Source organism: Pezoporus wallicus, unplaced genomic scaffold (assembly GCF_028554395.1).
Source record: "Pezoporus wallicus isolate ANWC-B61680 ecotype Strahan unplaced genomic scaffold, APGP_CSIRO_Pwel_v1 contig_7722, whole genome shotgun sequence".
Taxonomy (NCBI): domain Eukaryota; kingdom Metazoa; phylum Chordata; class Aves; order Psittaciformes; family Psittacidae; genus Pezoporus; species Pezoporus wallicus.
The window spans coordinates 1661972-1678923 of record NW_026635420.1 but is presented as its reverse complement, the minus strand read 5'-3'; the positions used below and the strand labels follow the sequence as shown (position 1 = coordinate 1678923).

The following is a 16952-nucleotide window of genomic DNA, read 5'->3' as shown; positions in this document are numbered from 1 at the left end:
TGCATCTCAATTAGGAAACTTCCATCAGGGAGCATATTAAGAGAAAGATGACCTGTAAATAATAAAGGTGAGAGGAACCGCCCGATTGTTTGGGTTGCTTTATTTGTGCTGTAAAAGTATACATAGCTATATAAAATACACAAAATGAAAAAAATTATTTAAATACCACAGTTAGATTGGTTGATACTACTATAACTTTATTTCAATTCTTTGTTCTTGGATTTTCTAAAACTAATCCAATTCTGTGCTCTTAGGTATGTGCCAAACTATTGTAACTTTAATAGACTTGTATTATTCCGAGATAAAAAACAGATAAAATAAATATTATGAAATTGCCCCCGAATTTATTTACTGTATTAATACTGAGGACACTAAACACTAGCCTAATCAACAGAAACATTGCCTGGACTATCCCCTTGAATGCCAAACTCTTCAGAAAGCTGCTTTAGTTTCTCTTCTAAGATAATATTTTTTTTAACTTCTTCACTGTAGTTATATTTCAGATCTTCAATTTCTTCAAAAAGGAAGGGCCATAGTTTTCTAGTTCTCTTCTCAGCGCTTTTGTTTCTTCCTGTTAAAAAGAATGAAGGAATACACTACCTTTATCCGGAACTTGGGAAATACATGTCAACAACTTAAGTGGTAAATGATGAGATAATAATAAGCATGTTCTCTAGAGACACTAGATATTAGTTTAGATATTAACCAACTCCTCCTAGATAACCACTGTCTCATTGTCTTGCCCAGGATGATCTTTGCAACTCACCCTTAATTGCTGTTTCTCCAGCTCAGAGGCTTTCAACTGTGTCTGGAGGTCAGCTGCTTCCATTAACCTGTCACTTTTATCCTTCTGTAAAATTTCATTCTGTCCTGCAAAAGTCATGGTAATTTGTTACAAAATTTAAGGTAATGAAAAACAATGATACGAGTTATCTTGTCACAGTAATTCTGCATCCCCTGAAAGCTGAACAATTTGTAACAGTGTGTAAACCCAATGGGGATCAACAACCACCAAAAATTCAAGTCACTTGGGCTTTAGTTCTTACACAAATTAAGTGGGTGTGTCTGGCTCCTATAACTGAATGCAGTGCTCCCATTGCCAGTCCTGCATTCAGTTTCTCTGAGTTAAATGCAGGAAATTTGGCAATAACGTAGTGTAAGGATCTTGTTAACTATAATCATAATTTCAGAAAGGGTTAGTTTTTCTTTTCCCAGTCATACGGCAACGTGCTGCTCTATAGTGCTCTGCTTTTCCCTTGGGAGTCTTAAACTATTTGCAGAGCTGGTATCTGGGAAGAGATGAATAGAATTCTATGGCAGCTTCCAACCCAAGGCAGAAGGGGTAATAAGCAGGAGGATTTCAGTGAATGACTGACACAAGAAGTCTTCTGAGGTTTATAAAGCAAAGCGATGAACTATACATCCTCTTGGAAAGGGAAATCTGACAAATATTACGAGCTCTTGTTCGTAAGATCTTAAAAATCTCCGCAATTAGTTAACACTTCTCTATAAACCCCTTGTGAAAGTAACTCCAAAATCCAGGACCTTAATTTGCTCCAGTTTACGCTACTCTGTAATTAACATAATTCACATAATTCTGTAGGTTTATTACCATTTTGCACATACATTTTAACCTATTTTTACTTAAGGCCCCAAATACAGGAGGATCATCATTTTAGTATTGAAAACGATTACCAGCTGCAGAAACTTCACTTGTACATGTGTGCATGTGGTGCTTATAATCTTCCACCTGCTGAGCTAGTTCTGCTTTGTCTTTCTCTAATCGGTTATTAGTTAATCTGGAATATAAAACATTTTTAGAATAATTTTTAAAAACTGTTAAACTATTTTAGAATATAAAATATATAAGTAAAAATCGCGGTGGCCGTTTCCTGATTATTCTCATGTATATTGGCTGAATTATTTATTTAGGTATTTAAAGAGTACATTACCTTAAAAGCTGAAGCTCCCTGAAAAGGCTTTGCTCTGTCCTTGTACCTTCAGGAAACTGTTTGAGAAGCTCAATCTTAAAAGAAAAATTAAGAAAGTTTTACTCTTGAAACAGTATCCAGAGGTAATACAGTTCAGATGGAGTTCTCTTTGATACCGAATTAGAAAAATGAATGAAAATAATACTAAGGACATAACCAGGTACTAGATCATCAGAGTGTTCATCTACTGACAGTTTTCACAAAGCTAATTACCTACAGAGGGGTGTAGCCTCTTCAAGTGCTTTTCAGTAGAGGATGCAGGAGCAAAAAATCAGAGGCTATACGAGCAAAAAATACAAGACTATATATTTGAATGAAGTGACAATTTATGAACTCTCCTAAGGCTATGGTCAGTGATAGCCGTTCGTTCTATTATTAACTAAAATGATAAGGATTTGTTTGGTTGTGTTTATTTTTTTTTAACAACCATCAATCTCTTGTTTCTTTTTAATGTAGCTACCCTTTTAATAATCTGACTTTAGAAAAGGAAAACCAAACACAAATTAACAAAATTTTTTTTTTATAGCACTCAATTCCAAGTTCTATTTATTGAATGCTTTCGTTGCCTACAGGAAATATATGACTTCCTATAGTGGAAGTTGTGTGTTTGATTCAGTACAACAAGAATGGCCAGTACAAGATGCCTGGGGAGCAAAACCCTGCACGTATTAATAAATGAGAGGATGGAAGCTAACCTAGGTGGGTAGTCCTAGGGCTGCATCTGCAAAGTACTTAAAAGCCAAAATTTGATACATCTTTTCAAAGGTGCCGGAGTTTAAAATTTATCAACTCTTCCATGTGTGAAATAATGTTTGTATGACTTATTAGGGACTGCATATTCAGAGGCCATATTGGTAATAGGCATGAAGATCCATGCCCTTTATGGTGGCAGAGTTAATCAGTCCCCCAAAAAAGACCTGGAAGAGGTAAGTTCCTCCAGCAAACTCACTCCTGCAGTGGAACAAGCTAGAAAGATTTTATTTGAAGCATCTGTACCTACATGTGATCAATGAAAGCTATCATTAAAAAAAAAAAAAACAAACAAACCAACAACAAACACATGGAAGAATACTACAGAAAAAAAAATTCCCCTGAGACTGCAAGTCAGAAGTATATGTTGATAATCTGTAGTAAACCTCATTAATGGCTAAAACATGTAAATGTACAGGTACAGCAACCAGGGCTGAAAAAACCCATAAAAGCATGGATCAGAGAAAAATAACAAACCAAACTCTGCCCATATAGATATTAGAAAGAAATAAATATTAAGGAATTTATTCTCAGAGTCATCTGGCTAAATTTTACTCACTTGTTCTTTTAGATCTTGTAAGTTTTTATCAGCATTCTGTTCACGTTCTGTTGCTTCCTGCAGCAGCCGTTTAAGGTCAGTAATGCTTTGGGTTTTTTTAGCAATATGCATTTCCATTTCCTTTATCTTCGTTTTGTGCATCCTGGTAGTATTTTTATTTAGAGAAAGATAAGAGCAGAAGCTAATACTTTTGTAGAAATAGAGACTAAAATATCTGTGGGAGATTAAATGCCATAAAATACACTCTACGTTTGGGGCATTGGTCTTAAAAATAAGTGAGCTGAAAGAAAAATGCATTTTTAATCTTAGAGTAAAGGCTTTTGCAAGCGTTACACCTTTGTGGATCTTACTTAGTGTCTGTACTTTATTAAAGGGGGACTGAGATCTTTTTACTCTATTACACGTGAACCCTAAACTACCTCCTGCTAAAAACATGCACATCTGTTATTGATACAGCATGCACATGGGTTGGGTCTTACTTCAGTGTCATATCTTTGATTGATTGAAATAAATTAATGTACTGAGAAAGGGCTAATATAGATACAGAAGATGAAGTTTCCAAAGACAAAAACATTCTGCAAGAACTTCTGTTTACCCTGGAGTAACAGTAGTTGGAAGAGGATTCTGTTTCGATTTGAGCCATAGAAGGCTACAAAAAGGTTTTTTGTAGAATCATTGAAATGTTGGCTGGAAGGTACCTCTGGAGATCACAAGGTCCAATCTCCTGTCTGAAGCGGGCTTTCAGATACCACTGTGATCTACGTCTTGCTACCAGCTGAAGAGCCTTCCAAAGGATCACTTGGATGATCCCCCTGTCTGCCCTTCAGACACCTTCTACTATGACATCCATACTTTGGAAGATTTGCTGGTGGGGTGGACTGCATGTTGAAGTGACCTGGTGAGCTCCTTTAGGTTAGTAATGTCTTAACCTCAGTCACTTACTTTAAAATCATCTTAAAGTAAACGCAAATAAAAGTTTATTCACACCACTTGAAATAGACAAGCACAATTAAGCATAACCATATATTTTATACCTACCTACCTGTCTACAACTGTGTATCTATGTCAGCTTAACAGAACTAAGTAGAAATGTTTTTGAACAGGTGGAGAGCTAGAAGAAAAACTATGTTCAAACCACTGAGCTGACACACTAGTTACTAAGGGCCTACCATCTTCACTGCATGTTCCTGTCTTCCTCCTCCAGTGGCTGGCAGCCGGTTTTGCTTTCCTTCCGTATGCTAAATATGGCTGTCACTGACCTTGCGTAGGGACATTTTACCTCACTACATGGTTAGGGGGAAGGTTAGGAAGGAAGAAAAAAAAAAGGACAGCTTTCTGAAGTCTCAGTGAAGTAAAATGGCTCAGCAGTATGGCAGAGACACACTAAATCTGAAAGGGATCTTGTGGGAGTACAAGGCTGGGCATCAGCAGAAAGATTGTTCAACACTGTTGCGACCTAGGATGAAATCAGACAGGCTTCTCCTGTCCAGCTGATTTTCTGCCCTAATAATGTGGCTGTCAGAGGTTCTGGTTTTGTAGATATCTTCCACTTCTGTTTACAACTATTAAATAGTACTTTTTGCAACATGTCATCTTAATGTCATCCTGAGATCATCCATGACTAAGTACTTCTTCCCCGGATTTGCTCCCTTCCATCCTTAGGCAGGACACAGGCTATTTATTTATTTTAATGGCACATGCATTGTTTTGTTTTCGTGTCCTTTTCTGAGTTACATCAGTAAATGAGATAATATCCAGTTAAAAATTCTTGCCTCAAGAGGAGTAAAATTCTCATTCCTCTTCTACTTTGATGAATCCACACACGTGTATTTCATGTGAATGTATCTTCTGTCAGTCTTTATATCACTCTAGCGTGACATGTAACTAGCATCTTTCTTTGCAGCTCATGACTGAAAGGGGTGTTAACAGGAATGGTCTGGGGGTGACTGTTTGCCAAAATCATTACTTTAAAACAACTGATAGGTAATGTGCAGATAACTTACTGGTAAAGAGTTACAGACATTTACTACCAAACAGAACATGATTTTTGGTTCTGATCTCAAAGTCTGAGTTTTATCTAAAAATCTGGAAATGGTGGTTTACACGCTTCAAATAATATATTGAAAAAGACAATCCAGTGCCAGTCTGTCAGTTTTTCTCCCTTCTTCTACAGATAACAGAACCAGCTGGCTGACTGCAATTAGCCTTCAGAACACACACACCAGGGAGCATCAGCTATGACTATATGCCCCAAGGAATATAGAAATCCAGTGTGTTTCCTAACACAACCTCTGCACATTGACATGGTTAAAACCTAGATTCAAATCCAGCCAAGCTGGGAAAAGCAGGTTCCTGACTTACAGTTTTTGTTTTAGATTCTGATCCATGCGGTAAGGTACTGGAAAATTTCTAAGCTCAGCAAAAACGCTGACATTCCACAAAGCACAAATACAATACATTTAACCAGCAAGGAACACAAAATACTTCCTTTACCAAAACTATCCACAAGCCTACAGCTAATCTGAAGAAGGGAGATAAGTCACTGGCTACTCTGTAGAAGCAGCTGACAGGCCAGTATTTAAGGACACCAGATCTCTGCTGGACCTTTATACTGATTCTACATATTGATATATAATCAGAAAATAAAATACTGATGATACTAAACTATCTTCAAAAGAAGAAAGAAATTATGAAAATTCAAGCCTAATTTGTTTGCTAATATTTAAAGAGAAATTATCTTCCTTACTTCATTCTCAATTCCTACCTTGTTACAATGGGCTTCCAGGTTTTGCTGTCAGCTCCATCAATTTGGCTCTCAGCCAGATTTAGCCTCTTAATGGTTTCCTCCAGCTGCCCTGTTAACTTCTCATTTAATACCTCCAAGTTATTCTTTGCTATTCGTAGCTTCTCTCCATTGTCAGCTTCCTATTGTTCAATAAAAACAAAAGTTTACGGAATACTTAACCTAACGAAGCTCAGGATTATCTGAAGTGAGGGTGGGATAGGGTCAGTGCTGATTTAGAGGAAAACTACCTACAAGATCACTACTGCTATAACTTCCAAATTCTGTCTTTGGCTGCTCCCTGGATGTCTCCCCTCCACGTATAATTCAAAATTCTATCATAGCAATAGCAGTTCTTAGAAAAAGTGTCCAATCCATATCAACCATTAAAAATATATATAAATACACTTACCACGACCAGTAACTAATGGAAATCAAGGGATGCATTACAATGACCATACCTTTTTCAGTTCTTTACGCAGCCTCTCGTTTTCAGTAATGACTTTTTCCATTCCTTTGGTTTTAGAGTCATGACGCATACTCAGCTGGTCCCCCACCTGAAGTTTCATCTTTTCCATTTCAGACTAAATATCAAACAGTTTCTTAAAATACATATGCATTGCTTAGTAGAAAATATCAGATCTCCATTTTTAAAGCATGGCATAGTGACAGCTACCTAGCACAATGAACATAACATTTAATCATGTATTTAAATATATCCTTAAGGCACAGAGTGCCATTACATAAAACATGCAGTACAATGAAGTTCTGCTTTTCTATTCTACAGCCTTCATATTTGGTATTCTTAAACCACTTTTCTGCCAGTCGATACCAATAACAGGCTTGCCGTTTCATTTTCCTACTAACTTGCACGCTAACCGGCTATCTGAATATAGTTGCTGGAAAGATATCGGTACCTTTAGCTTCTCATTTTCCTGTTCAAGACCAAGTAATTTCTCATTAGAAACCACAGCTGGAGTTTTTTTCAGATCCTCATTTTCTCTTTGGACTCTCTCTACAACCTTTTTCATCAAACCAATTGTTTTTTCCAATTCTGCAACTGTCTTTCCGCTTCTACCAGCCTATAGAGAGGAAAGAAAAAAAGTCAAAGGAAGTTAACAGTTCATCTTAACATTCTGAGATACTCCAAATGTTATTTTATCACTTATTTCCCCGCTGCAATGTCTGTTTATTAAAAAAAGTTATATTTTGGTGTGAGTTGAGCCCTGAAGTTTCTTGCATACTTAGCTCCTCAAAGTCAAGACAGCAATTCCTTCATTTTCTGTGTTACTCAAGAAAGCTGCAGTTAGTCTCGAAATCTGCTGTGCTTTATGAACTAGACTGAAACATCAGCAAAATAAATCAAAGTACTACTTTATTTTTTAGCTTTCTTGTACAGCAGTTCCCTCATCCAACAGACCATGCAACTGCTTGAATGCTAATACTGTCTGAAGGAAAATAAACTTCTGCTGGATGAAAGTGACAGGAATAACTACATTTTAAAGCATAAGTAAATCTCCCTTTTCTCAAGGCATATATTCTCCTTGCAGAGTGATAAATAAATAAATAAATAAATGGGGGTGGGGGGTGGGGGGTGGGTGAAGAAGCTTGTAATTTCTTCATTTTTCTTCTTTCACTATGTTCCTTTCTGAGGTAGGAAATTTTGTAAAAGGTCTTCACATGCATTTATTTTCTCATCATCTTTGTAGTGACTGCTTTCCTCAGCTGTTTCTTGTTCTGGGCCCAAGTATCTCCCTTTTCTTTCTACAGAGGTAACAAGCCCAGTATTGTGCAAGCTGGGGAGAATTCTAGTCCCTGGAGTAAAACATACAGAGCAACAAAGTTCTGGAAGTAAAAATGATCTATTCTTTGTTCTGTAAAATAACTGTAGAGATTAGGAGATTTGTGTTGGTATACAGTGGAGTTAAAGAAAACCCCCTGTCAGATCTTGGTGCCTGAAAAGGGAGGAAGATTTAGAATGTGCTCAGACCCTTTGCATAAAACAGTTTTATAAACAGAATTTGCTTATCCAGAAATGACCACTGTATAAGAGATAGGCAGATACACAAGCAGTCCATGCAAAGTACAAGTAGAAGAATGAGAACTATACAATCTTTTTCAGGTACCCAGAAGGAGTACTCAATTCTCCTTGTACAGTGAAAGAGCTACAAAAGGCACTGAAGAGATTTTACTGTCAGCTTCCTTTAACAGGTCATACAAATAGTTTGGCAAGTTAGTGGCAAGGGAGATACTGGGAACTGCTGAAGCATTTTTTACCTGATTTCTGAAATACTGCTCTATTAAAGTAGTTGACAAGAGCGAAGGTAAAATTTAATCTCATCATCTTGCATAATACCTCAGACGACACACTAACAATAACTTAGGCTTTCTAACATCTGTATCAAATCAAAATCCTGTTTGAAATAAAAAAGCTGTAATGCTATTATGCACTTACATAAACGCATGAACATAATTTTCAATATTAGGGCTTTAACTCCTATTTTTTTGTACAAATACGATTCCAAAGATAACTTTCATCCAAAAATCAAAATAAGGCCATGAGGGTGCAACCATTTAATAGTGTAGCTCTAGGCCTTCTAATGGTCCCATTATCTGACTTTCATTGATTATTTATTTTAGCACTTTGGCAATAAAATAACTAAGGGGAATCCCTCTTTGCTTTTGGTTGCTTCCGAATAATTTAGCTTTAATGAAACGTTGCTTTTTTTTGTATTTTGGTTTCATTTAGTTACGATGAAAAATGCTGTTAACAATACTCACGCCTCTAATGCTGCCCAGCTTTCGTTCAACATCTGCTTTCTCTTTCTTGAGAAGTTCACACATTTCTTTCAAGTCACTTACTTGGTCCTATAAAAAACAGTAACAAGCAACTTACTTAGATTTCAAACTGAGGTGAACGGTAACAAAATTACAGTTGGTTTACTTTGAAAACAAAATGTAAAGAGAAATCAATTTCCCATGGCAATGGCACGTCTCGTCATCTCTACCAGCCATTCAACCTTCTCATCTTCCATAAAACCATAACATTATGTACAGGAAAAATCTAAATTTCTTTCTAAGCAATCCCCTAACTTTATTCAGGGCAAAGGGGACTAAAGGTAAAAAGATGTTACCTTTAGTCTTGGCAAATCTTTATTGGCCTGCTCGAGCTGGAACCTTAGCTCAATGTTTTCAGACGACAGTCTTAAATTTTCCTTTAAAACTTCTTGTTCTCTTTGGTATTGATCACCTGATCCCATTCCTGGTGTCTTGAGGAAACAGGGAAAAAAAAGTGGTAATGCACTAGTCATCGTATCAGTTGTAGCTGATAAAAAGCAACAGAGAATTACTGTTTTTCAGAGAAATAAAACAAATGACAGCTGTATTTTCATCTAATTTGCCCTGACTTTAACTCCTTCTCTCACATCTTCTAAACCTGCTTAACCTTTAAGGGAAGTTTACAAACCAGTCTAAAGCGCTAAAAATTTTGTGAAACCAAAATTAACTCTCAGACTACTGGGAAGAAATAAATGTCAAAGTCTAAAAGACACAAAAGCTACTGAGTGTAGTAAGCTATGACACTACCTAGGAACAGCATCTAATACTAAGGATGTATTCTGACACGTTTATTAAATAGTACATATAGCATAAGGAATTTCACTTAAGTCAGACAGGTCACAGAGCAAGTCATGAAGCACAGTACATTACTAGTTTTTAGTCTCTAAGTTCCTACAATCTTAAATCTTTATTTAGGGAGGCTAGTAATTTCTATTACATAAACAGTGCTTTGCATGCCTTACATTGCCAATTCAAATCAAAAGTATATGTAAACTATTACACCAGACTAGTAAGGAGTGAAAGTTTTTGATGATATGATAATCAGCAGGTTTTGCTCATATAATTATGGAATTAATTAACCATATAACCAATTAAAAATAATAATAATAGGAACAAAGTATATGGTTAATTAAAGCATATTTTTTTTCTTACTGCGTGTAATAATACATCGTAAGTCTTTCAAAGAATGAATGTCATCAACTACCTGCAGGTATCACTAGTGTTTTCTGCAAACTTGCTGTACCAAAATTTTAGAGTTGACAGTAGTTTACACGTGAGCTGTAAACTAAGGTTTACAGCTTAAGCTGTAAGGTTTAAGGTTTGCTTTATGGATTTGCCTAAGGTTTCCTTTATGGATCCATTGGTGACTACTTTAACATCCCTGCAGAGGATGCATAGGAAAGCACTCCATTATCTAGATCAAACAATTCTATTTCTATATAATTTATACAGAAGAAATGCTAGTGGACTGCTAGAGCATCAGACCTCAGGCATTTCACAAAGTTCTGCGGTTGTTTCAAGCCCCTCTGTACCACTTTGGTAAGTTTCATGTTTATCCTCTGCAATGCGTTCATTCATTTCATTATTCACATTTACTTTTAATGCTTCATAGTCATTAGCCTGATTAGAAGGTTCCCCTGCATCAGACAGATTGCAGCTCATTCTGTCAGTATCAGGCTCTTCTACACTTTCATCACCAGCAGCATTTGATTGCTTGAGCATTTCTTGTTTCCTCTGCTCTTCAAATTCCTCATTAAGTTTTCCATTTTCAGGTTGGGTTATATTTTCTTCTTTTTCACTGCAGTTCTCTTCATCAGCTTCATCTATATTTTTGTTTTTCAGCCCTTCCCTAGAAATATCTGTGTCCTTGCATTTCTCACTATCTTCAAGATGCTGTTCAGGAGACACTTCTGTGCTTGCATCTGTAATAGCCTCATGCCCTTCATTAGGCATGATGCGTGTTTGCGTGTCTGCTTCCTCATCTATTTCATTGTCATCAGTAACGCTATGATTAGCCAGATGTTTGATTTCATTCCTACTTGAAACAGATTGCTTTTGAAGGGAATTCAAATACTTTTGTTTACTGATACTGACAGGAACAGACTTGGACAGTTCAGTTTGGTCACCTGTACTCTGATGGAAGTTGAAGATAGAATGGAGCATGAAAGAAAAGCAGAAGACAATAAAACAAAACAGGAACTAAAGAAACCTAGAATGTACTGGTAAAGCTACTTCTCGAAAGACTACAATACCCTAATAATGCAATATTTGCGATACAATGAACCTTGTAAAAATCAAAACACAACAAAAACGCGTAACTGAAATGCAACTCAGTACTTCCCCAAGCTCTGTCTATCCCAAATTTTCAATCAAGATGGAATATGAAAATAAGTCTCTCAGTTGCAGACTCGCATATTTAAAAAATACATATCCCTTATTTCTCCGCATATGCTAGGCTGCTGAATATTTCAACTTCTAAATGTAGAACACAGAAACTGTAAGTTTTGGGGTTTGGGGATGGGGTTGTTTTCTTGTGTTTTTTAAAAACGCAAAAAATTTAAGTATTTCACATCCTATTCTAGAATGCTATAATTTTAAATAAAGCCAGCTAAATGACAGAGAATACCAAATGGATAACAAATATTTTTGTTAAATAGATGCAATTCTTCTAGGTAATATGGTTACAATATTAACTTACTGATGGTCTAGAATACGCCTGTCTTGAATATTGTTTCTGCAAAGCATGAAGCTTTTCCTGGAGGTATTGATTTTTGAAATGTAGTTCTTCTACAACAGAATCTCGTGGGATAGCTTGCTGTGTTCTACATCAAAAAATGAATCAAGCCAAAACAAACAAATGGTCATTAATGCAGAAAATCATCCCTTAAAGTCAAAATCCCCATGAACTGCTGGGTTTCTAGGCTGGATTTTCTAGGATTACTGGGCTAGTTATTCTAAATCAATGCTAGCCATATACACTATTTCAAGTTATCCCCATTAATCAAAAGTAAGTACTTTGGCAAAAGGAATCTGCTCTTTTGAGATGTGTACAGCTTTTATTACTCAGGTCCGCTATCCACTGTGATAGTGGAAACACTGATTAAGAATACAGTCCGTAACTGCAACTTAGCAGTTCCCGTAACTTTCAAAAACTCTAAACTGTAATTATACTTTTACACAACAGGAAGCAGATATTTTTCATATTATTTACAATTTTAGAATAATGAACCAATGCTGCATATTTTCTGAGTATGCACAGTTGCTCCAAAGTAGCTTTTAAGTTTGCTCATCAGAGATGCAAAGAAGGATTTTTAAAATTTTTTGCCCTTAGTGAATCAGTTGGTCTGACACAACTACCTCCTTTCCTTCCACAGATATTTTTTCTCATTTAGATTTTCTGGTTTTCATAGATTCTTTTAAAATGCCTCTCACCTCATGTGAGCAACTTCATTTTCTAAATCTAGATTCCGTTTTCTTAGTTCTTCCAGTCCCTTTTCAGTCTCTAAGGCTCTTACTCCAACAACACGGTCAACAGTGACACCAGTAGTTTTCAGTTTCTTCTGTAAAGTAATTTTCTCTTTTTCAGTCCTGCAACATCCAGTAACTACATTTAAAACTTTATTTGTTAACATTTGCTTTAGGAGAATGTATTTTCTGCCTTAAGGAATCGACATTTGCAACATATTTGCTCACTGAACCACACCCCCTTGTCTTCTTAATAAGGTTATCTTACAGACAGTACAGCTTTACAAAAAAAAAAAAAAAAACCACACCAAAACCAAACCTGGAAGAAACAATGAACATTAAGTCAGTCTCATGCATGTCATAAACCACTTGCTGTTCTTGCCCATCTTTTATGTGAAATTCATGCAAGACTTGCAGAGAATAAATGCCATCTTGAAGCAGTTTCAAACCAAATCTAACAACAGCTACAATCACCATCACAGTTTCTGTTCTCTTCTGCATCTTTTATCAGTAAAAGCCTGCCACTACTGTACTAAAGTAAACGTAACATTTTTGGAGCGTTTGCATGTGTAATTTTTTTAAAAGGCTTCAAACTCATAATCGTAGAACGGTAAGTACTGCAGTAGCACTACACATAGCAGTAGCAGTGTCCAACCCTACTAATCAAAGAAATAGCCTTTCTTCATAAAGCTGTTTTTGTTTCATGGGCAGAACAGAATATTATATGCAAAAAGCATAATCATAGAATCATAGAATAGTTAGGGTTGGAAAGGACCTTAAGATCTAGTTCCATCCATCTAGTTCCAACCCCCCTGCCATGGGCAGGGACACCTCACACTAAACCATGCCACCCAAGGCTCTGTCCAACCTGGACTTGAACACCACCAGGGATGGAGCATTCACTGCCTCCCTGGACAACCCATTCCAGTGCCTCACCACCTTTACAGTAAAGAACCTCTTTATATCTAATCTAAACTTCCCCTGTTTAAGTTTTAACCTGTTACCCCTTGTCCTACCACTACAGTCCCTAATAAAGAGTCCCTCCCTAGCATCCTTATAGGCCCCCTTCAGATACTGGAAGGCTGCTATGAGGTCTCCACGCAGCCTTCTCTTCTCCAGGCTGAACAGCCCCAACTTTCTCAGCCTGCCATCATACAGGAGGTGCTCCAGTCCCCTGATCATCCTCATGGCCTTCTTCTGGACTTTTTCCAACAGTTCCATGTCCTTTTTATGTTGAGGACACCAGAACTGTACACAGTACTCCAAGTGAGGTCTCACGAGAGCAGAGTAGAAGGGCAGGATCACCTCCTTCGATCTGCTGGTCACTCTCCTTTTGATGGACTTTAGTTTTATTCAAGGACAGTTTCTTCTAATAAAGGTTTTGGCTTCCACAAGGGAAAAGGTACTAGAAGAACAGCCTGCTTCTAAAAAAGTAACTAATACTTTCAATCTCAATAGCAATGTCAAATTCTATACATCAATCTTACACACATTATGAACTGTTCCAATTTTTATGTGACAAGTAGTTGGATTTCCCTTATGTCGTAATTTCCTAACAGTCTATAAAACCAACTCACTTGGTATAAATTTCCTTCAATGTATTCAACTGTTTGCCTAAAGCATCTGCTTCTTTTTCCTTTTCCCTTAGCTTGTTCCGCAATCCTTCCATTCTGATTTGCCATTTTTTATTTTCTTCCCATTTAAGTATTTCCTCCTTGGAGGTCTGTGAAGAACATAATCAAATTATGTATGTCTTTTTTTTCTTAAAGCAAAATATGCAAGCATGTTAAAAGCTAGAAATGGTATATTCTTCATTTATCAGTTTAAAACATGAAGCCATAGCAGGCACATATTATTAACCTCATCTATCAAAAGGTAAATAGCAGTATGCTGTGGTGACTGGTGTAGTTTAATGTATCCTTTTACTCAGAATTACACGTTAGTAAAGTGACAGATTAAAGAAGTGTTTTTCTATGCCAATTTACAGCAGATCTGCAGCTCACCAGGAGTTTATATGCCCCTGCTGCAACATTGGTCACCTTAGTGTATTTTTTCCTATTTGAAATAGGATCTCTACTGACAATTCAGTAGCTGTAAATTATACATCAGATAAAACCTGTACCTATGTGATCACAAATGGCTACTGGAAACAGGTCAATAACAATTAATATTTCTGTAAGCAATTTGGGGTTTTTTAAACTTGTCTTTTTCTTTCTTCAGTACTTTCTTCAGTACCCTTGTACTTGCTTTTCTGTCTTCGTTCTGAATAGTCACTGCTACTAACGGACAGGTAGAAAGTGGAATCTTGGAAAAAGGAAAATACATGCAAAGTCTGAGAAAAGTATCTCGAGATACTAAGCAAAAGGTATTTAAAAAGACTCTAATTGGAAGTGTAAGTGTAGTCATCAAATAATGTTTAAGATCATAAATATCATAAATAATCTGAATGCATCCTATAATATTCCTGTATACTTTATAATTACTATGGTAAGCCACTAATTAGGTACTGAAGTAGTAAAATAACAAGCAAAACCCCAAACAAAACAACTGGTAAAATGAACACATCTCCAAGTGCTCTTGTACCTCTTCTACGTCGAGATCACTACTATGAAGGATAATCACTTACACAGACATCATCCCTTTTAAGATTCATACTTCTGCTCCTAAGTACTTCATGTTTTATCACAGCATTAATTTCACAAATGCACATTTGACAGCACTTATGTAATGAATTTCACTGCTACCTATAAATCTTAGTTTTCTAAGATTTGTAATGTATCTTCAGTTCTACAAGGGCAGAAAAACATTAATATACCAGTACTAAGCAACAAGAGCAGTAAAAACAAACAGCATGGAAAACATGGAGAAGTTACAGTCATGAAACTACTTTTCTCCATATAAACTTTGGTTGGGGATTTTTGAGAAGCAGGTAGGGTTGAACTGCCTAGACCTCGCTGATGATGTCTTTCAAAGCCACGATCCAAATACCACATACCTTGTCTTCTCTTACACCTTTTTTGTCTGTTTCTTCACACTTCTTCTCAAGTTCATTTTCCAACTTCTTAATTTTTTTCTGAAGTTCATCTATCAGGTTTTGCTCATCAGCTTTGCTCTGAAAAATTACAAACGTTTACCAACTTCAGTTTTAATGACAACTACCTACCTGTTTTCTCCACTCAAAAAATAAGGACTTTAACTCCAATTGGTAGAGTTAGTTAACAACCTAAATGATCTTTTTAAAATTATCTTTAAATTATTAAAGTATTGGAATGTAACTTTGCATTCTAAACTGAATAATCAGCAACAAGTACGTGAATTAAAAAAAGTGAGACGATTCTACTATAAATTCTTCACTTTTCTTCTGAAAGGGGAAATAAGAAAAGGAAAATCACAAAATTCCATTTCTGAAAGAAGCCTTGAAAGTGGTGATTCAACTCCTCAGACTCTTTCAAACATTTCAAGGAGCAAGTATTCTTCAGTCTCTTCCTTCCTTTCATTTGAAACATGCTTCAAACAGCAAAAGCTAACAACTCACATGTAACCCAGCTGATGAGCAAAAGTAACATTTCAAATCCAGTATGTCTCAATGCCTGCCAAATGTACTCAGTCTTATCCCCAAACCCAGCACGTCTATGCAGAAACTTGACCAAGATCAAACATATTTTTAAAAATCACGTCTACCTGAATGTTACTGCTTAGCCTCTTAACCCGTTTCTTCAGTTCTTCATTTTCTTCTTCCAATTCATTTTTTTCTTTCAACATTTTAGCAAATGCTTTTTCTTTCCTCTGAAGTTCTTGGTTCAATTCATCTCTTTCATCAGACAAGGAAGTTTCCCTGGTTTTACTTGTTTTAAGGTTATCTGTAAGTTTTGTAATCTGATTATTTAATTCTTCTATCTGTGTCTAGAAGAAAACAAACAAACAAAAGAGCAAACCCCTCAAATCAGGATTATCGGTTATACAACAATGCAATACAATGATATTACCCAATACTCACCGTAAACCCCTTTGTTTGCCTGTCAACAATCTCCTGGACATTCATATATGCCTCTTTTTGTGATGCAGCAGAAATAATCTGCTGTTCAGCATTAGCAGTCATTTCTGCTCTGAGTTCCAGAATTGCTTTACTCAAAGCCTGAAAACAGTAAATTCAAGTTCTTTTAAGTGAAGAAGTTGCTAATATGAACATTACAAAACAAGAAAAGGCAACTGGATTTTACTATGTTATATTATGCAGTTATATTCTTCTGCTGTACTATACATAGAATTCTTAAGCACTAAGCAACATTAAACATTTATGTGACATAGGGATTAATTTTTATTGACTAACTTTCTGCTGCTTCTCTTTTATGGCTAACTGGCTCTTCAGCTGCTCCACCAGATTTTTCAGTGTTGCTGTGGGTGCTCTATTATTTGCTTCTTTTTGGACCTCTAGTTCAGCTTTTACATTTGCAAATTCCTTCTCCATCTGAGATACCATGTTCCTCAAGACGTTTGCCTCATCTTTTAGTTGTTCCACATCAGCTGCGTGTTTTTCACGAAGCCTAATAAAAAATAAGCATTAATA

The 16952-nt window shown here is 36.3% G+C and overlaps 1 protein-coding gene across 1 annotated transcript in view; it reads right to left on the bottom strand.

Annotated features, from left to right (window-relative positions):
- Window positions 1–235: 235 nt before the first annotated feature.
- CEP290 (centrosomal protein 290) overlaps window positions 236–16952 on the bottom strand; it is a 49387-nt gene continuing 32670 nt past the window's right edge. The window contains 18 exon segments of the mRNA XM_057423885.1: window positions 236–523; window positions 526–571; window positions 767–870; window positions 1696–1799; window positions 1953–2026; window positions 3301–3442; window positions 6065–6225; window positions 6544–6666; window positions 7000–7164; window positions 8864–8950; window positions 9217–9351; window positions 11619–11742; window positions 12353–12508; window positions 13963–14108; window positions 15381–15497; window positions 16067–16288; window positions 16383–16520; window positions 16716–16929. Of these exon segments, the coding sequence (XP_057279868.1) occupies window positions 384–523; window positions 526–571; window positions 767–870; window positions 1696–1799; window positions 1953–2026; window positions 3301–3442; window positions 6065–6225; window positions 6544–6666; window positions 7000–7164; window positions 8864–8950; window positions 9217–9351; window positions 11619–11742; window positions 12353–12508; window positions 13963–14108; window positions 15381–15497; window positions 16067–16288; window positions 16383–16520; window positions 16716–16929 (2398 nt within the window). The 3' untranslated portion in view covers window positions 236–383.